We start from the raw sequence: 15,521 nt of genomic DNA on the forward strand, positions 1-15,521 counted from the left end.
TTTTGACTTCTACACCTGGAGAGTTTTTAATACTATATATCCATACTTGCTGCAGCAAGAAATGGAAAAGGTTAGTATGAATGAAGAAGATGCACTATGATTCTGTGGAGGCTTTTCCAGACTGAAATTGAAGCATACAAAGATATATTTTAAGCTGAGACAGAAAAAATATTTCCTTATAAATAAGCTTATCTACTTAGAGTATTTGTGTGCGCACAAACACTTGCAAGTACATCTGTTTATAGCATATGAAACTACTTTGTTTATACATATTTATTTTTATCAAGAGACACTGTTCATACACATAGGTCTAGCCATACAACTAATGGCATATATGTTGGTTTAGATCTGCAGCTAATGGGATGACAAATTCAAGATTCGTCTAGCATTATGGATGAGCTGAAATGAATATGAATATGAATACTTTGCTATGATCTAATGGACTTTGTCCAGATCCACTTGATCTGAATTGACTGATTTTGTTGAATACCAGTTTTTGTTGGACTCAGTAAGAGACAGTGAATTCAGCTTTTGCTTTCCAGACTGTTTCACTTCAGAGAGAGAGCAGTATAGATACAAAAATTACTTAGCAAGAATAATCCATATAAAGACTATATATCCCTATAAATCCATATCAGCTCTACAGGGTTGCTGAGTTTTCTTCTGCTTCTTCTGTTGTGGGATGCAGTTTATCACCTTCAGCTGAAAAAGCCATGGATTTGCAGTCTTTCTTCAAATCAGAGAACATCTGGCCAGAGACTGTAGTGTTCATGGACACCTGCTTTCTCTAGTTTAAACTTTGGGAGGGTTTTGGCAATTGGATGGATGCTTTAGCTTTCTGAGTGTGTGCATATCTGTTTATTTCACTGAATATTCTATAAGAGATTCCTCCAACTGTGGGTGTGCTCTTAAATGTGGACATTTAAGCATTCCAGGCTTTTATTTCAACAGGTGATTGCCTGTGAGCAGCAGCTAGATAGCTCCTATGATGCTAGATGTGATGCATGGTCACTGGGTATTACTGCAATAGAGCTGGGAGACGGAGATCCACCCCTTGCTGATTTGCACCCCATGAGGGCACTCTTCAAAATACCAAGGTAATATCCTGGTGTGTTTGTTGACGGGTTAGACTGAACCTTTTCCTTAAATGTTGCTTTCTTCAAACTTAGACCATGTAAGTTTGAGGACTTTATATTATTTATACTTTGTTGTTATGATTTTCGGATGGCACAGGAATAACAATATGACTCTCCATGATGGTAAAGATGAGAGCAAACTTTATTCTTCTAAATTCTACTTTTATAGAGTAGTTCAGTACAAAGAACATGATTGGTTATTCAGCATCTACACTTTTTGTAAACATTTCTTTTGCCAGTAAACATGTTGGAAAAAACACCACCTGCTGATGGTTTTCCACTTCTCAAGGTTTGTTTGAATTCCTCGAGATTTCTCAGGCTAACATGAGAAAATTGCTCGCCTACCTTTCACACATACAGTCAGAGCCTGAAGCCTAAATTCAGACCAATGTCAGCCCTACATACACTAGGAGGTAGATTAAAAATTCTTTGCCCTGTATTTTCTGCAGGCTCTGCTTTAACCCTGTTTGCACATTGAGGAGTTCAGAGCTGACTGTATCTACATGTGAGATAAAGTCATAGGGCCTTCTCCTGACTGAGCTGCTGCCACATGAACATAGGACTTACTTGAGTCTTGTATATTCTGTTACAAAGAATGACATGTGATAGGAATACAGAGTCTGAATATGCCACTGTGGTGAACAGGTCCCATATTTGTCTTCAGGAGTTGTCTTCTGTCCTTTGAAGCAAAGGTTGTTCCCCCACTCACATACATTTAGGCTTCAGCTTTTTATTAGCTTGTTCTGCTTCTGGCAGTTCCAGTGTTGGTGTCCTTGTGCAGTGCAAATAGCAGCTTCTTTTGTGGTTTTTTTGCTTTGAAGCTGAAAATATAAGTACCCAAAGTGCCACTTATAGCTTTTGAAAGACCATCAATCTCCAAATCTGTAGGTAATGATCATACAGTGGTAGTTTGTGGATTTTACCTAAAGAACAGGAGCAGTACAGCTGAGCACACATAGCATTTGTAAGTGCTTAGAGTCCTTTTCAGCCAAGATGCCCAAAATAGTTTAAATTACCTTTAGGTTTAAGAAATCTTGGCTGACTTGGCACTGAAGCAGAGTGTGAATGCTCTTCCTACCTTTGCTTGCTATGGAAAAAGCAATTGCAAACTATTGTGGTCAGTCACTACAGCTAGGACTTCAAAAAGCTTCTGGTTTATGGTCTTACAAGTACTGGGCACCTTTCTGCCCTGGAGCAAATGTAAGATCAGCACCCTTTCATTCTGTTAAATAAAAGCTGAGAGTGATAGAGTAAACATTAAGCAGCACTTCAAGAAAAGCAGTTATGGTTGATTGAAAAGACAGCAAGTCACCTTGCCTATTGGCTGGTCATCCCTTTTGTCTTCATGACCATACTCAGTGACAATGGCATCTCTAAATGGAAGGAAACTGTCAAGACCATTTCAACTAAATTAACACCTACAGTAAACAGCTCTAACAATAGAAAAGAAAGCAGTATATCCATTTAGAGTAGATCTGTATTTAGACCTTCATTTCTGATTATCTTCTGATGAATGAGGAAAAATTAATAAAGAACCAATTTCTTTGGACACTTTACTCAGAAAGTTGATTAATTCAGTCCTTCTGAGAAAACTTAAAATAGGATTTATTTTTAAAATTTCTCCTAAGAAAGTACATTGTTTCAGGCTTGAAAAAAGGAACTTGCCACTACAAGAGAATAGTGATAAATGGGTTGTTTGTTTAATTTCCTTCTATTGATTTGATTGAAAGAAATCACAGTGATTCTTAGCTACACTTGGCAGATCATCTCGATGCTATGTCTCCTTATTAGTTATGTAAAGTAGGAGAACTAATGAGGCATTGCATCATCCACCCATGCTCCTTTTACCAGTGGAAATCAATATCTTTTTTCAGTGGCCTTCTAAAGCTCATTACTCAGCCTGCTTTCACACATTGTTTTTGTCAAGTGAGGAGCTTATTAACTTATCACCACACTGACCTTTGCAGGAATCCTCCTCCAACGCTGCAGCAGCCTGAGCTGTGGTCACCTGAATTCAATGACTTCATTAACAAGTGAGTAACAACTGAGACCACTCCGGCTGAATATGGAACATGTGTAAATGTCATGTGCAAAATATATTTTGTAGAAATCTGTTGCAAATAATACTCTTCCTTAAAAGAAGGGAGTTTGTAAGTCCAGTTTGACTTCCAAGTGAGGCTTTGTATTTAAAACATTTCAACACCCTTGACATTTTTAAGCTAAAGAATATTTCATTTTAAAATGCAATAATTTAACTTTTTGGACTCATCAATTCTGTGAAGTCGTATCAGTTTTCAGTGCAGAGCTGTTTTGATTAAGATGGATGTATTTATTATGGAGGCATGAATGAACTCCAGACAAGCATTTCAAAACTCAGCTGTGAACCCTTGATGATCATATTTTCTTTCTGCCAGCACAGGTGCTTGACTAAAGATTATGAGAAGCGTCCAACAGTATCTACTCTTCTGCAGCATGATTTTATTAAGCAAATTGAAGGAAAAGAAAACGTGCTACAAAGGCAACTCATGGAATTTATTGATGTTCATCAACAAATGGGAGTCACTGAAAAGGCAAGGTAAAAGTAGCTAAAGAGTAGACAAGCTCATCAGTCTTGATACTTCCACTTTTCAGAATGACTAGCACTCAGAGAAAGGTTCAACCCTTATAACTTTAGCTGGCAAAAAAAATTGGAATGCTTAATATTTAGGGTTCCCTGTACAACCACTGAAGGGGAGAGGCATCATGATTCACATGCAGGATGAAACAATCTTTAGAAGTGCCTCCCCTTTCTTCTGTGACTCAAGATATAGTCTTATAGTCTTAATTTCACCTCAAGTGAATTTAGAAAGCTAAGGTGAGGTGAAACTAATGTTTGGCCTTTTCTTACAATTGTATGGTCAGGTAATGTTTAGTTTGAGCAAGTATGCTAAAAACAGCTAGTCAGATTCCTGCAGGAATTGGATGTTTCTGACTGAAATAAGTGATAGTCCTAGCAGACCATGCTTTGCAAGCTTCAAATCTTATGTTTTCTAGAATAGATACTTTCTTTCTTCCACTAGTATCTAAGTGATATCAACTCTGAACAAATCAATTAACACCTGATGGCTTTTATTTAAAATACTTAAAAATGTCTTGGCTCAGTTTTACAATTGAAAAAATTCCATACAGTACACTCATGTATCAAACGTGAAATGTTGTAAATTAGTATTGAAGTACTACTGATGTAACTGCTCCTGCTTCAAGGAAAAGCATGATGCTTTTTCCTTTTTTTAATTTTTTTTTTTTTGATGGAACATGAAATTTAGAAGACATTTTGGCACTATCATCTATATGGGAAAAACTTGTTAAAATCTGCCATGTTTCCTTTCACACATTTATAGTAATAATATATACAGCAGTCTTCAGTTATAGTTCTGGAGAATTTTCTATTTACTTTATGTTTGAAGAGAATAGTAAAAATATATTTCTAAATAATTATGATATTGAAGTTTTTTCAACTTTAACTGGATATGGAAGGAGTAGCGCTTTCCTTTTATGACATCTCAGTATAAAACTATGTATTTGGCTTAAATTTAAGCTTCAGCCTGGATTTATATGCTCTATATATTGCAGACTTGACATTTGCTTAATCCAGAAAGATTCTTGAATTCAAATAAGCTTATCGGATGTCAGTGCTGAGCACTTAACCAGCAACATAATCCAGACTTTAAATAGCATTTATTTATAAAACACAGGGAAATGATACGAGATGAAAGAAGTCCAAACCACTAGGTTATGTGAATTGAAATCTTGTTAACACTTGTGATATTAGTCCTTTTAAAACATAAATAATTTTGAAGAAAATCAAGCTTCCAGTCAATAAGATATTGTGACTTTTTTAACCCATTTGAGAGAATTCACTTTTGTTTTCATTTTTTTTTTTCCCAAGTCCTTTATTTTTTTCATGTAAATGCTGTATAAAGCAAACTACATGAACTCTTTTTGTTTTCTGTACAATACAAACATAAAGAAAGTGGCCCAGTTTGCATGTGCATAGAGCACTCAAGTGGCACAAGAACAGGATGATCTACTGGTATTTTCTCTGTCCTGTTTAGACTGTGTTTTGTAAGCTGATGGCTCTTCATGAGAACTAGGATTTAAGGAAATATATTCACAATGAAGTTTCTTCTATGTGATGAAGTTACCTATGCTTTTATAATTGATCAAGTGTAAGTTTTACATCAAATTTCCCAAAGGAAAACAGAATTTTCTCTTTAAAAAATTATTATTATTATTTCTTATCTGAGTCCATGCAAAAATTGTACTTATTTAATTCAGAGTGTAATTTAAATGGCATGGTTAAACTGAGCAGAGCCCATATTTCAGTTTAGGAGTTTAAAATACTAACAAGTAGTATTTCCAACCGAAATGATTCCATGATTGTGTAGTTTTGTGAAATACACTGTAAGACTGACTACAGAACAGTATTTGTGGTTTTTTCTGCTGTGAATGATAAGAGATTATACAAAGATCTTTAAATTCAGTGTTATGCTTTTCAAAAGTCTTTTATTACTAATCATATGTATCTTCTGACCTTTAATCTGCACAAAGCAAATGATGTTAAAAGCAGTGTCTGTGCAGAAATACCATGTAAATCTGATTTAGAGTCAAGACATAGGCTATATAGTGACAAGTCCTCTGGAAGAGCTGCTGTTTTCTGCTATTCTGGCACTGTTTTTACACTCATGTATTAGGGTCCTACTGTGAAATTTCTGAACTTTCACCAGTTGCAGACAGCTTTCCTTGTAAAACTTCTTCCTGATCTTGAGCTCACACTCTCTCAGTCCCTAATTTGAAGGCCTCTCCTCCTTCTTGACAATGAGAGTGACAGTGGAAGGCAGGTAGTTTAAGGGATTAAAGATCTTTTCCTTCCACTGAGGGAAGAAATCCTGCTACCTGTATTGTGTTGTATAAATGGGCATTGGAATATAAAGTCAGTAAATTTAGTAATGTTGAGTTAAAGCTGAAAGTTAGAAATCCAGTTATTTCCGCTGTATCCGTTTACTCTCCTCATCAAATTTTACTTCATTAATTGCAGTTTTGTATTTCAAAGGAAAAAGATTAATAGCTGAGGTCTAGCCACTGGGTTTTATTGTGTGCACTATTTCTGTTTTCACTCAAAATCAAGTCACCTTCCTAGCTCACTGGGCTGAGGCGTGATTCGGTTCTGAGTGCTTTCTCCAGCAGTAGTCTCTTAATGTGCTGGTGATCTTATCCTGCTGTTTGCTGAAAGTGCAGTTGATACAGCTCAAAAAGAAAAGCTCATAACATTATGTCACATTCTCAGGGGTTTTTTGTGGAGGGCCTTACCCTCAGATCCCACCTTTGTGCACTGTGTGTGCTCAGGAGGATGTGTAATCTCTAGGCACAGAGTGGAGCCATCCTGAGGTCTCTCCATTGGCACATTTGTTCCTGAGGTTTTAATTTTCTAACACTGAGGAGTCACTGAGTCATGAGGGCCCTCAGAACCTTCCCAGTGTTGCTGTTCTAGTGAAGGGGAACCAAGGTTTAGGTTCTGCATTATACTGCGTCCTCTCAAGAGATGGAAACAAGAGAAACAACAAGAGGAAGAGAGCCCACGAACCACTTGACTAACCAGAAAAATCTCAGTTAACACTGGTAAAACTTTAAATGGCAATGTGTCACAGCCTGGCTCCAGATTTAATCAAATAAAAGAAGATAGTGGTTTTCCAGTGGCCTTTGAGCAGTGTTCTAGTATTAGAATATCTTGTGCTACTCAAGACTCAAAAAAGCATGAATACTAGCAATGAGCTTCATTAAAAACTCCACTTTTTTACTTTGAGCAAACTCAGTACATTTTTCTCTAAAATCATCATTTTTTATGCTAAAAATACCTATTTGCAACTTAACCTTTCCTTAGCTCAGAACTCAGGCTGAAATGACAATGTATCCCTTGATACATTAACATTTTCCCATAGCATCCTGACTGTAACTCTTTAAAATCTGCTTCTGTGAATGATATATGAGCTATATATCAAATATGCTATATGAAATATACTATATAGGATAAATTCAGGTTAGAGAAGAGGTGAAGCAGGCAAAGTTGCATACTAAGTGCAGTTAATTGTGGTGTTTTTTTGTGAGCAGAGTCATTTTCAGGACAGAGGCCCTGAGCTTGACAAAGGCTTTCCGTATAGCAGTATAGCTGTTAAAATTTATAATTAGTGATGAAAATAGTTATTCAAAATGAGCACTGCAGCATATACCCCAAAACAGTTCTAAAAATACACTTCTTGCTAGGCCAAAAGAGGGAAAAAATCCCTGCATTGTAAAGAATTTTACTCTGCAACAGAAATAGCTGTCTTTGAAACAACCTTCAGAACTGTCGCATCTACACCTGACAGTCAGGCTTGTAAGACTTTTATCTTGAATTGTTTGGCTGTCTTCTTCTTGACTGCCTTTACAATAATCTCTGTAGAAATGTGCAATGATTAGTACATTGTGTATTTCCCAGGAATTGTGAGTCATTCCAGAATGAGCTGTACATATGAGGGATATTCAGTGCACCTAGATTTCAGCAGATGACTCTGGTCCCCAGATTAAGAGTCATCTTTATATACTCTCTGAGTAATTATGGGAAAGAGACCTATTCTACTGCAAAATGCTGCAAAGTTTTGGGTGAGCTGAGTTATTTTCTTAGGAGTTTGTCCTCCTGTATTGGCCATATAGGGTTGGCACTGAAATCAGTAACACAACACAAAACAGTTGTTCTATTTAACAGTTTGGAAAGACCAGGGAGATAATTTCATAGAAGCTCATGTACAACATGCAAAAAAGGGGTTGTCAATTTATTGACCCCTATTAAAAGCAGGGAGTACCATACAGTTTCCTTTTGTGACTTTCCCTGATTGCACAGACTCGTGTCACCCATTCTCTGGAATGGGTGTTCACTCTGTCCCTGTCTCTCGGACTCATCCTGCCAGTGGAAAGCAGCTGAGAGCAATCCTTCAGGCTCAGCTCTGCAGGGCAGGCAGTGGGACAGGGTGGGAGATCACCCTGCTTGACAAAGAGAGTGTGAGGAGAAGTACAAGATAGTACACACAGAGTCCAGTGCTGTCTTGGCCAAGGTCTCCAGATGACATCTGGATGGGAGCAGTGCCTTAAATGGGAAGTTTTGGAGTTCCAAATCAATCTTGGATTCCTTTAGGCCAGTTCTTCCCCTCCTGAACTCAGTGTGGGCTTCGTTTTACCAAGAGCTGTGTGCTCCTGCATTGAGGACACTGCTACGTAGGATGGCTGTGCTGCAGACTTCTCTCAGGCTGTAGAAGCAGTAGGGAGTTCTGGGAACAAAAATGGATTAGAATAAGCAGATCTCCAGTCCCATAGCTAATACACATCTCTGTATCTGAACAATGTTCTTCTATATAACAGAACGGACAACAGCAATGCCTGAATGAAGAATAGTTTACCTTCTGAAGAAAAGAGGAGGAAGATGTTCCTCCTGCATTCAGAACTCCTCAGGAGAAATGCTCTGCAAGTGGTACTTTATTGTTGTGCCAGTCCACTTGCTCAGCACTCATTTCTCCTGAAGGTGGGACACTTCAGCAGGCATTTTGTACCCATGGAGCTTCTCCTTTATCATCTCAATGTGGCTGTGAGCACAGTGTGTGGGCCTGACTCAGGAGGAACTAATCCCAAAGAGTCCTTTCAGAGATCTTCTATTTGCTCAGTTAAGAACACATACTTTCCCCTGAAATTTGTCAGGGATACAGCTGTTTCTTGAGGCTATTGTGAAGGAATAACAATCTGCTTTGTTTACAGGAAAAGCAGCACAAGCTTTGTCAAACAGATTGTACAGAACTGGGCACAGGCCACCTCTGAATCAAAAGCCCCTTAGCTCTGCAGGGCAACAGTGTGCTCTCAGAAACATTGCATAAGCTGCAGCACAGCTCCCTGAGACTGCAGCCTGTAGTCTCAGTGCTGTCAATCATTTAAATACAGAGGGGAACACAGGTTTGTCTGCAGAGCATTGTGCAGATGCAGCTGGAGGCTTATCACTGAAGTCTTACATTTTCTAAAGTCAGTTACAGATTTTTCATAGATAGCAGACTGTAGTTTTATTTAAACAGATTTCCCATGATATATCTGTGAAGAAAAAATTTTGATTTTAAGTGTGAATTAATACTGCTCTGTGCAATCACCTCCAGAGAAACAGAATCACCAGCAGTGACAGGTCCTGTAGAGGTTTCTCTTTGTTGTTTCTTTGTCATTTACTGCTGTTTGTAACTGCTGGGAGGTGTACAGCCATTTCCACCTTCACCTTACAAAAACCCCATTATTTTTAGTTTCTTCTTTACACTCGGACTAAGGGCAGCCCTTTTCCTGTCACTTCTTAGTCTGTAGATGATTCTCCAACCAGTTTAGGCAGAGAGTTCAGCAGGGCATCATGAGTCACACTTTCCTTTTCATGGTATTTTTGGAACTAGCAGAAATTCTTTTAAATACATTCTGACAATTTGAAGAAGAAAAGCTGCGGTTGCCTCATTTTGATTTAACTGAATCTTGAAAGATAAGTGTGGGGAGGGGAGCACTGGCGTGAAAGAGAATGCACAGAAACAATGCTGCCTTGACTCATTTTCTTGTCCTTACTGCATTGAAGTTCCTGGCCTTTAGCTGCCTGAATTGCTTGTCGGGCATGCTTGTAAAATCCAATGCTTCCAATATATTTTTGAGCAGAACAGAGATACGTGGTTATTTCAGTTCACAATGTCTATGTGCATGATCTTAATGAAACTTCAGCACTGATGTCAACAGCACTGATGTGGGTATTTTTAAGTGGCTGGAGTGAAGGAGTATAACTGCCCTTGAGGGGTCTGTGCCCTTTGACAGCAAAGTGGAAAAATATTGTGTTCTGCAAATCTGCCACTCTTACGTACTCTGGAGAATGCAGAATATAATCTAGTCCAGCAAGCACTAGTGTTCTCATAATATCAGATGAAGAGGATTACAGGAGGATCGATTTTATGTAATTAAACTTCCCTGGCATACATAGAGATCTGTTTCCTTAAAAAAAAAAAAAGAAAAAGAAAAGCGGTCATGACTGGAGCATTCTCCTCCCTTCTGGCAAGGCAATTGTTAGTTTTCAACATTAAATACAAAATGGTAATTGAAACTAATCCTTGAAAATACCACTCTCACTGATGAACAGTGACATTTAAGGATCTAACATAATAAAAAAAATGTTCAATGTTTAACAGTTCCACCAGAAATGGAGAGAAAAGCTTGACAGATGCTTTGTCTTGGGGGTCTTTCTTCAGCAATGGAAAAAATAGAACCCTAGAGCTTGACATAGTCCTGCAATTTCCACATCTTTCCCTGGTGTACATATTGATAGCTCTCTCTCAAAGACACACTGTTATTAGATGCATCCTCTGGACACAAAATGACCTTCTTACAGGTACAAAGGAGAAATAGTTTCAGCTGTCCAAATTTAAATATTTTCAAATTAAGCTTTTAAAAAGAGGTATAAATAGGAGTGTGAATTACAGAGGGGATGGATTTCTGTTGAGGGGGTAGGATATTGTCTGCACCTCTGACTTTAGATTCAGTAATGTCCTTTAGCTTCTAAATGCAAATCAAACAGCAGCAGATTATGCAAGGCTGAGGAGTTCATTTAAACCTTAATGTTACCACATCCTCTTTAATAAAACCTGGGGGTACATGCTACCAAAAATTGTCTCATACTGTTATTGTAAGGACAGTACTATCAGGACAGCTCTTGTGGTAAAACTGAATTCCAAAAGAAAGGAAAGAATAGGTCAAACCTAGGATAATGTAGATCCTGTCAATCCTTTGGTTCATTGTACTTCCTGGTCACTTAGCCTCCTCGCTGGATACTGTGCTGCAATTTTGGCAGAGAAACTGTGAAACTGTGGTAGCTTGTGCAAGGAAGTCTTACACGTTTATGTCTTGATATTAAAGTTGCAGAATTACTCAGCTATGGGTGTGAAGCTCTCGCCTTTTCATTGTGGACGATTAAAAACTCTAGTGGTAGCTGGCAGCTGTGTAAAGGAGGAAGAAACTGGCACCAGGATGAGGCCAGGCCATTCTGTCATCCTCAGGGAGTGATTGTTAGAGACAAGAGAAATTGAAAGGAGTGATAGATGAAGTGCACTCCTGTCTGCATGTCCATCATCCAGATTGTGATTGCACTTACAGTTTGGGAGGGCATCATTTGCCCATTTCTTCCAGTCCCTTTTCAGTCCTGGCAGTGAGTTATTGCACCAAGCCTGCTTGAGTTTCTGCACCTACATCCCTCATCAGTGCATGGCCAGCATGACCTGAAGCAGCCCTCATGAGCTGGGGGATATTCATGGAACAGGTACAGCCCATTAAATATGCTAAATATTAAATATAAGTAAATCAGTGGGTGTTCAGCCTTCCTCATCACTCTGATGTTTACTCACTCTAACTTTCCATCTTGGTGTGACTGCACTCTTTGTGCTGTCATCTGGTCACTGTATGTCAAAATTCTTATCTGTGTAGAAAACACCTGTCTGCTTTTACCTGTGCCATATATCCAAATATCAAAATTAAATAAAGAATATCCCTGGTCTTGTCTGGCATCAAGGTAAAGAGTGAGTGCCTCACACAACAGTTCCCTGGCTGTCTCAGTTTACCAAGGTAATGTTCCTTTTATTTGAGAGGTGCCTTTCCACCAGTGGCATCAAAGGGAGTGAGGTCATTCCAGGATATCATTTTTACTTAATAGTTTTTCTGTGCTTGTGCCTTATTACACATCTGAGCTTGATTTAGGTTGTGAACTCTGCTGTTACTTATTCAGTTTCCCTTTCCCTTATTTTCCCTCATCTCATAGAACAAGTATAACTAATATGAATTGTAAACTTTGCATTCTCTGCTGTGTTTGCTCTATTTAGCAATGCCTTTACTCTTGGATAAAGAATGATCCAAGTCTCTGGGAATTTTCTTGCTAATTAAAATAAGGCTGCATAAAGTTTGATTTATGGTTTGATTGAAGGGGAAAAGAAATCTAACTTTAAGACAAATTTAAAGTTAAACTTGAAGTTTAACTCTGATAAGAAAGATATTTGAAATTTTGTTTCCCTCTCAGGTATGACTTTTTTTTTTCTAGAGAGTCCAAGAAAATTTGGTCAAGATGTATTTCACTTACCCCAGTGGTTCTGTAGCACTTTGCTCTATAGTGTGGTCAACTCAGCCACACTGTAGAACACTGTCATTAGTAAGCTAGAAATGTTTCTACCCTGAGTGCTTTGTCTGCATCATCTGCCACACTATTTCATCATACACCCCTGATTTTGTCCTAGTTTTGTCCTATACATAACTTTTAACAGGATCTTTTTGCATGTTGGTGCCAGAGTTTCACTCTTACCTCTTACATGCTTTTTAAATATGGTGTTGTTTTGTTTTGGTTTTTTTTGGGTTTTTTTTCTACATGTATTGTCAAGCTCCAGTCTTGCAGCTGATGTAGGGGTGTGATCTAAGCAGGGATCTGTAGAGTGATGAAGTTCTTCATGTTCTGGGATCAAATCATAGCTCTTGAACTGTCAGGTACTGGTGTGCTGTGCCAAGAAGTTGACTCCTGTCCTGCTATTCAAGCATTTTTGTGTCTAAATTCAGAACAATGGAGAGCTGGAATGTTTTGGCCTACAAGATGGTTGCAGATGCAAGATCTGTTTTGTGTGTCCTTACGCCAGGAGATTGTATCGCTTTCTTTTCTAGATTTGAACGTATTCACACAAAGAAAGGCAACTACAGTAAGTCACTAATTTCAAACCAAGAAGAGGTAGATGATTTAGCTACTTTGGAGGTACTGGATGAGGTAAGAACCTCTTTTTTCATGTTTTCCTGAAGAGGAGTAATCACATGTTAAATTGCAATGGTGTGCTGTTGATTTTCAAATTCAACTGGATTGTTACATTTCAGTATTGTAAGTGTACAATGACTTTTCACCACTTTATGCCAAATGTTTTGAATAGGATTTACCGTGTCAGAAGGGTTCCAACTCAAAGCTAAAACAATCTCTGGAGTTACAGCTGTAGAACAAACAGTATTGTAACACTATTGACCAAACAGGATTTATATCACTGGATTTTATTACAGCTAAGTATCCAGTTTGCAATGGTATGTTAACCTGAAATTGGTCTAGGTCCAAGACCTTCTATCCCTATTTCTTGAACACCAATAATTGTCTTAAATTAGCTCACAGTATTCTCCTAGACTGGGTTCTTGCTGACTTTGGTGTGGAAATGTGTGAGGATCAATTTATGTCAGCTGAGCCTCTCAGTGAGACTCAGTCTGTCAGTGCCTGCTGGTGAACCGTTGATTACTGGTATTACTGATACAAATACCACTGGTTTTTCAAAGGTCAAAAATTAGTCCACTAGGTGCAGGGAAACATGGTATAAGGGAGGGAGGGAGGAAGTCTGCTGTGTTTGTGCTTTGAGCTTCAGAACCAGAAGAATCAGACTCTGCAGCACATTATCTGCAGGTCTTGGAGGCCATCAGTGGCTGTAAACAAACTGTCATTCTTCATCTGCTGGGCTGTGCATAGACTATAATTCACATTCTCTTATCTGTAAAACTTCTCTGGTATATTGTATCTTTGTCAGTCCAGAGGACTCATTGTGGCACTTGAGCTGGTAAATTGTATAATGCTGACAGCTCACAGAATATCTTCCCAAGAGCTTTGTTATAGTAGCTTGATTTTTAGCTAATTGTCATTGAGCTAACCCAACTTCATCTACTGGAAAAAGTTCAGGTTTAAGCTTTTTTTTCAGTATTGTGGGGGTTTTGTTATCTTTTACAACGATACATGTGAACAATCCAAGCTAAAGAGATTTTATTGAACAAAAAACCAGAAAAAGTGGAATATATCCCATCTCCTCAGAGGTGGAGCATTCTCATAGAAATGTTCAGGAAGCCTCTGTCTAAATGCATTTTTGACTGTGTGGTGTTACTAAATTAAATCCAATTTAAAACCACTTTCACATATGAATGGCAGCTTCTCAGAACTGTATTCTTTCTTCCACTCAAATTTTTCTTCTGGTTTAGATAGCCCCATCATCAGAACAAGACAAGAGACCTTCTATTGGTGCAAGAATTAATTTCAAGAAGGGCAGAAGTTCCTCTAAAATAATTTTGTAATGTGAATCTGGTTATGGCCAAAGTGAAAGAAAGCATTTAAAACCAAAAGGTTTATCAAGGCAATGGAAAACCCAGATTTTCTCCTTATGTCATGTCTCCTTATATCATGAAGGAAATATAGCTTCTACAGCTGTTGAGAATTCAGCTTTTAAGTGTATTAAACAGGACACAGTGTACAACACTGTGAATAGATAGATGAGGAAGGAAAGCAATTCCTTCTGTAGCCCTCTGCTGCCACTTGGTCTGTTCCAGTGGGTATGGGGCCTAAATATTTTCACATGTACCTCAGATTAGTCTCAAGGCTGGTTTGAATTTCTTCATTCAGCTCTGTGGCCTGTTTTGATTGGAAACCTAAGCAGGCACTTTATATACACAGCTGTGTATGCAGAAGAAGCTGAGGGAAATTACATCAAGAAATTTGAATGCCACTAATGGGCCTTTCTTTTTTCTTGGTTCAGGGAGAATTGGCTCTGCAACAGCAAAGAACTATCACAGCAGAGAGTGCTTGTTAACAGGGAAAGATGCCTCTTTGTTTACATTAATGGGAACCAAACAGTTAAACCATCTGTGTTGTGTCATAACTGAGAGTAATGTTAGAGGAGTGAAATGGCAGATATGGACTCAATCAAATGGCTCTTGCTTGATAAGTTACATGAAACTATAGTAGTAGAAATGTAGACAAGACTGTCTCATGGAGACATCTGATGAACTGAATGAAAGCAGTACTTACTAACTCCTTTTTCTACAGCCACCTGAGGATCTGTAAGTATATATTGTTCAACGTGAGTTTGGACGCAAAAAATTAGAAATGCCAATGTGTTTGAAAATATTGCTTACTTTTGATCATGATCCATTGTACTCCTCACTATAAATACCTTCCCTTCCCATCCTCATTCATTGAAACTATATAAATATTTTATACATTTTCCTGATATTCTTTTTTCCCCCATGTGATTCATTGTTCCTGTTCCTTCTCCATCAGAATACAGTAACAGAACAGTTGCAGAAGGGTTATGCCAAGGATCAGATCTACACATATGTTGGGGACATTCTCATCGCTGTCAACCCATTTCGGAACATAGATATTTATTCTTCACAGGTGTGAAAATTTAGGTTTTGTTATTTTAAACTAGCACCAATTTCTACTAAAATATAAATATTTGTGTTAAGTATAAAGTAAGACCATTCTTGAGATTCATT

The 15,521-nt window shown here is 38.1% G+C and overlaps 1 protein-coding gene across 2 annotated transcripts in view; it reads left to right on the top strand.

Annotated features, from left to right (window-relative positions):
• The window catches only part of MYO3A (myosin IIIA), a 114,751-nt gene that overhangs the window by 46,611 nt on the left and 52,619 nt on the right, over positions 1 to 15,521 (top strand). For both annotated transcript variants that reach the window (XM_063414027.1, XM_063414037.1), the window contains exons 7-11: positions 952 to 1,097; positions 3,104 to 3,169; positions 3,556 to 3,711; positions 12,897 to 12,996; positions 15,304 to 15,420. In XM_063414027.1, coding sequence (XP_063270097.1) covers positions 952 to 1,097; positions 3,104 to 3,169; positions 3,556 to 3,711; positions 12,897 to 12,996; positions 15,304 to 15,420 — 585 coding nt within the window. The remainder of the gene's footprint in view (positions 1 to 951; positions 1,098 to 3,103; positions 3,170 to 3,555; positions 3,712 to 12,896; positions 12,997 to 15,303; positions 15,421 to 15,521) is intronic.

This window comes from Prinia subflava, chromosome 1, assembly GCF_021018805.1.
Source record: "Prinia subflava isolate CZ2003 ecotype Zambia chromosome 1, Cam_Psub_1.2, whole genome shotgun sequence".
NCBI lineage: Eukaryota > Metazoa > Chordata > Aves > Passeriformes > Cisticolidae > Prinia > Prinia subflava.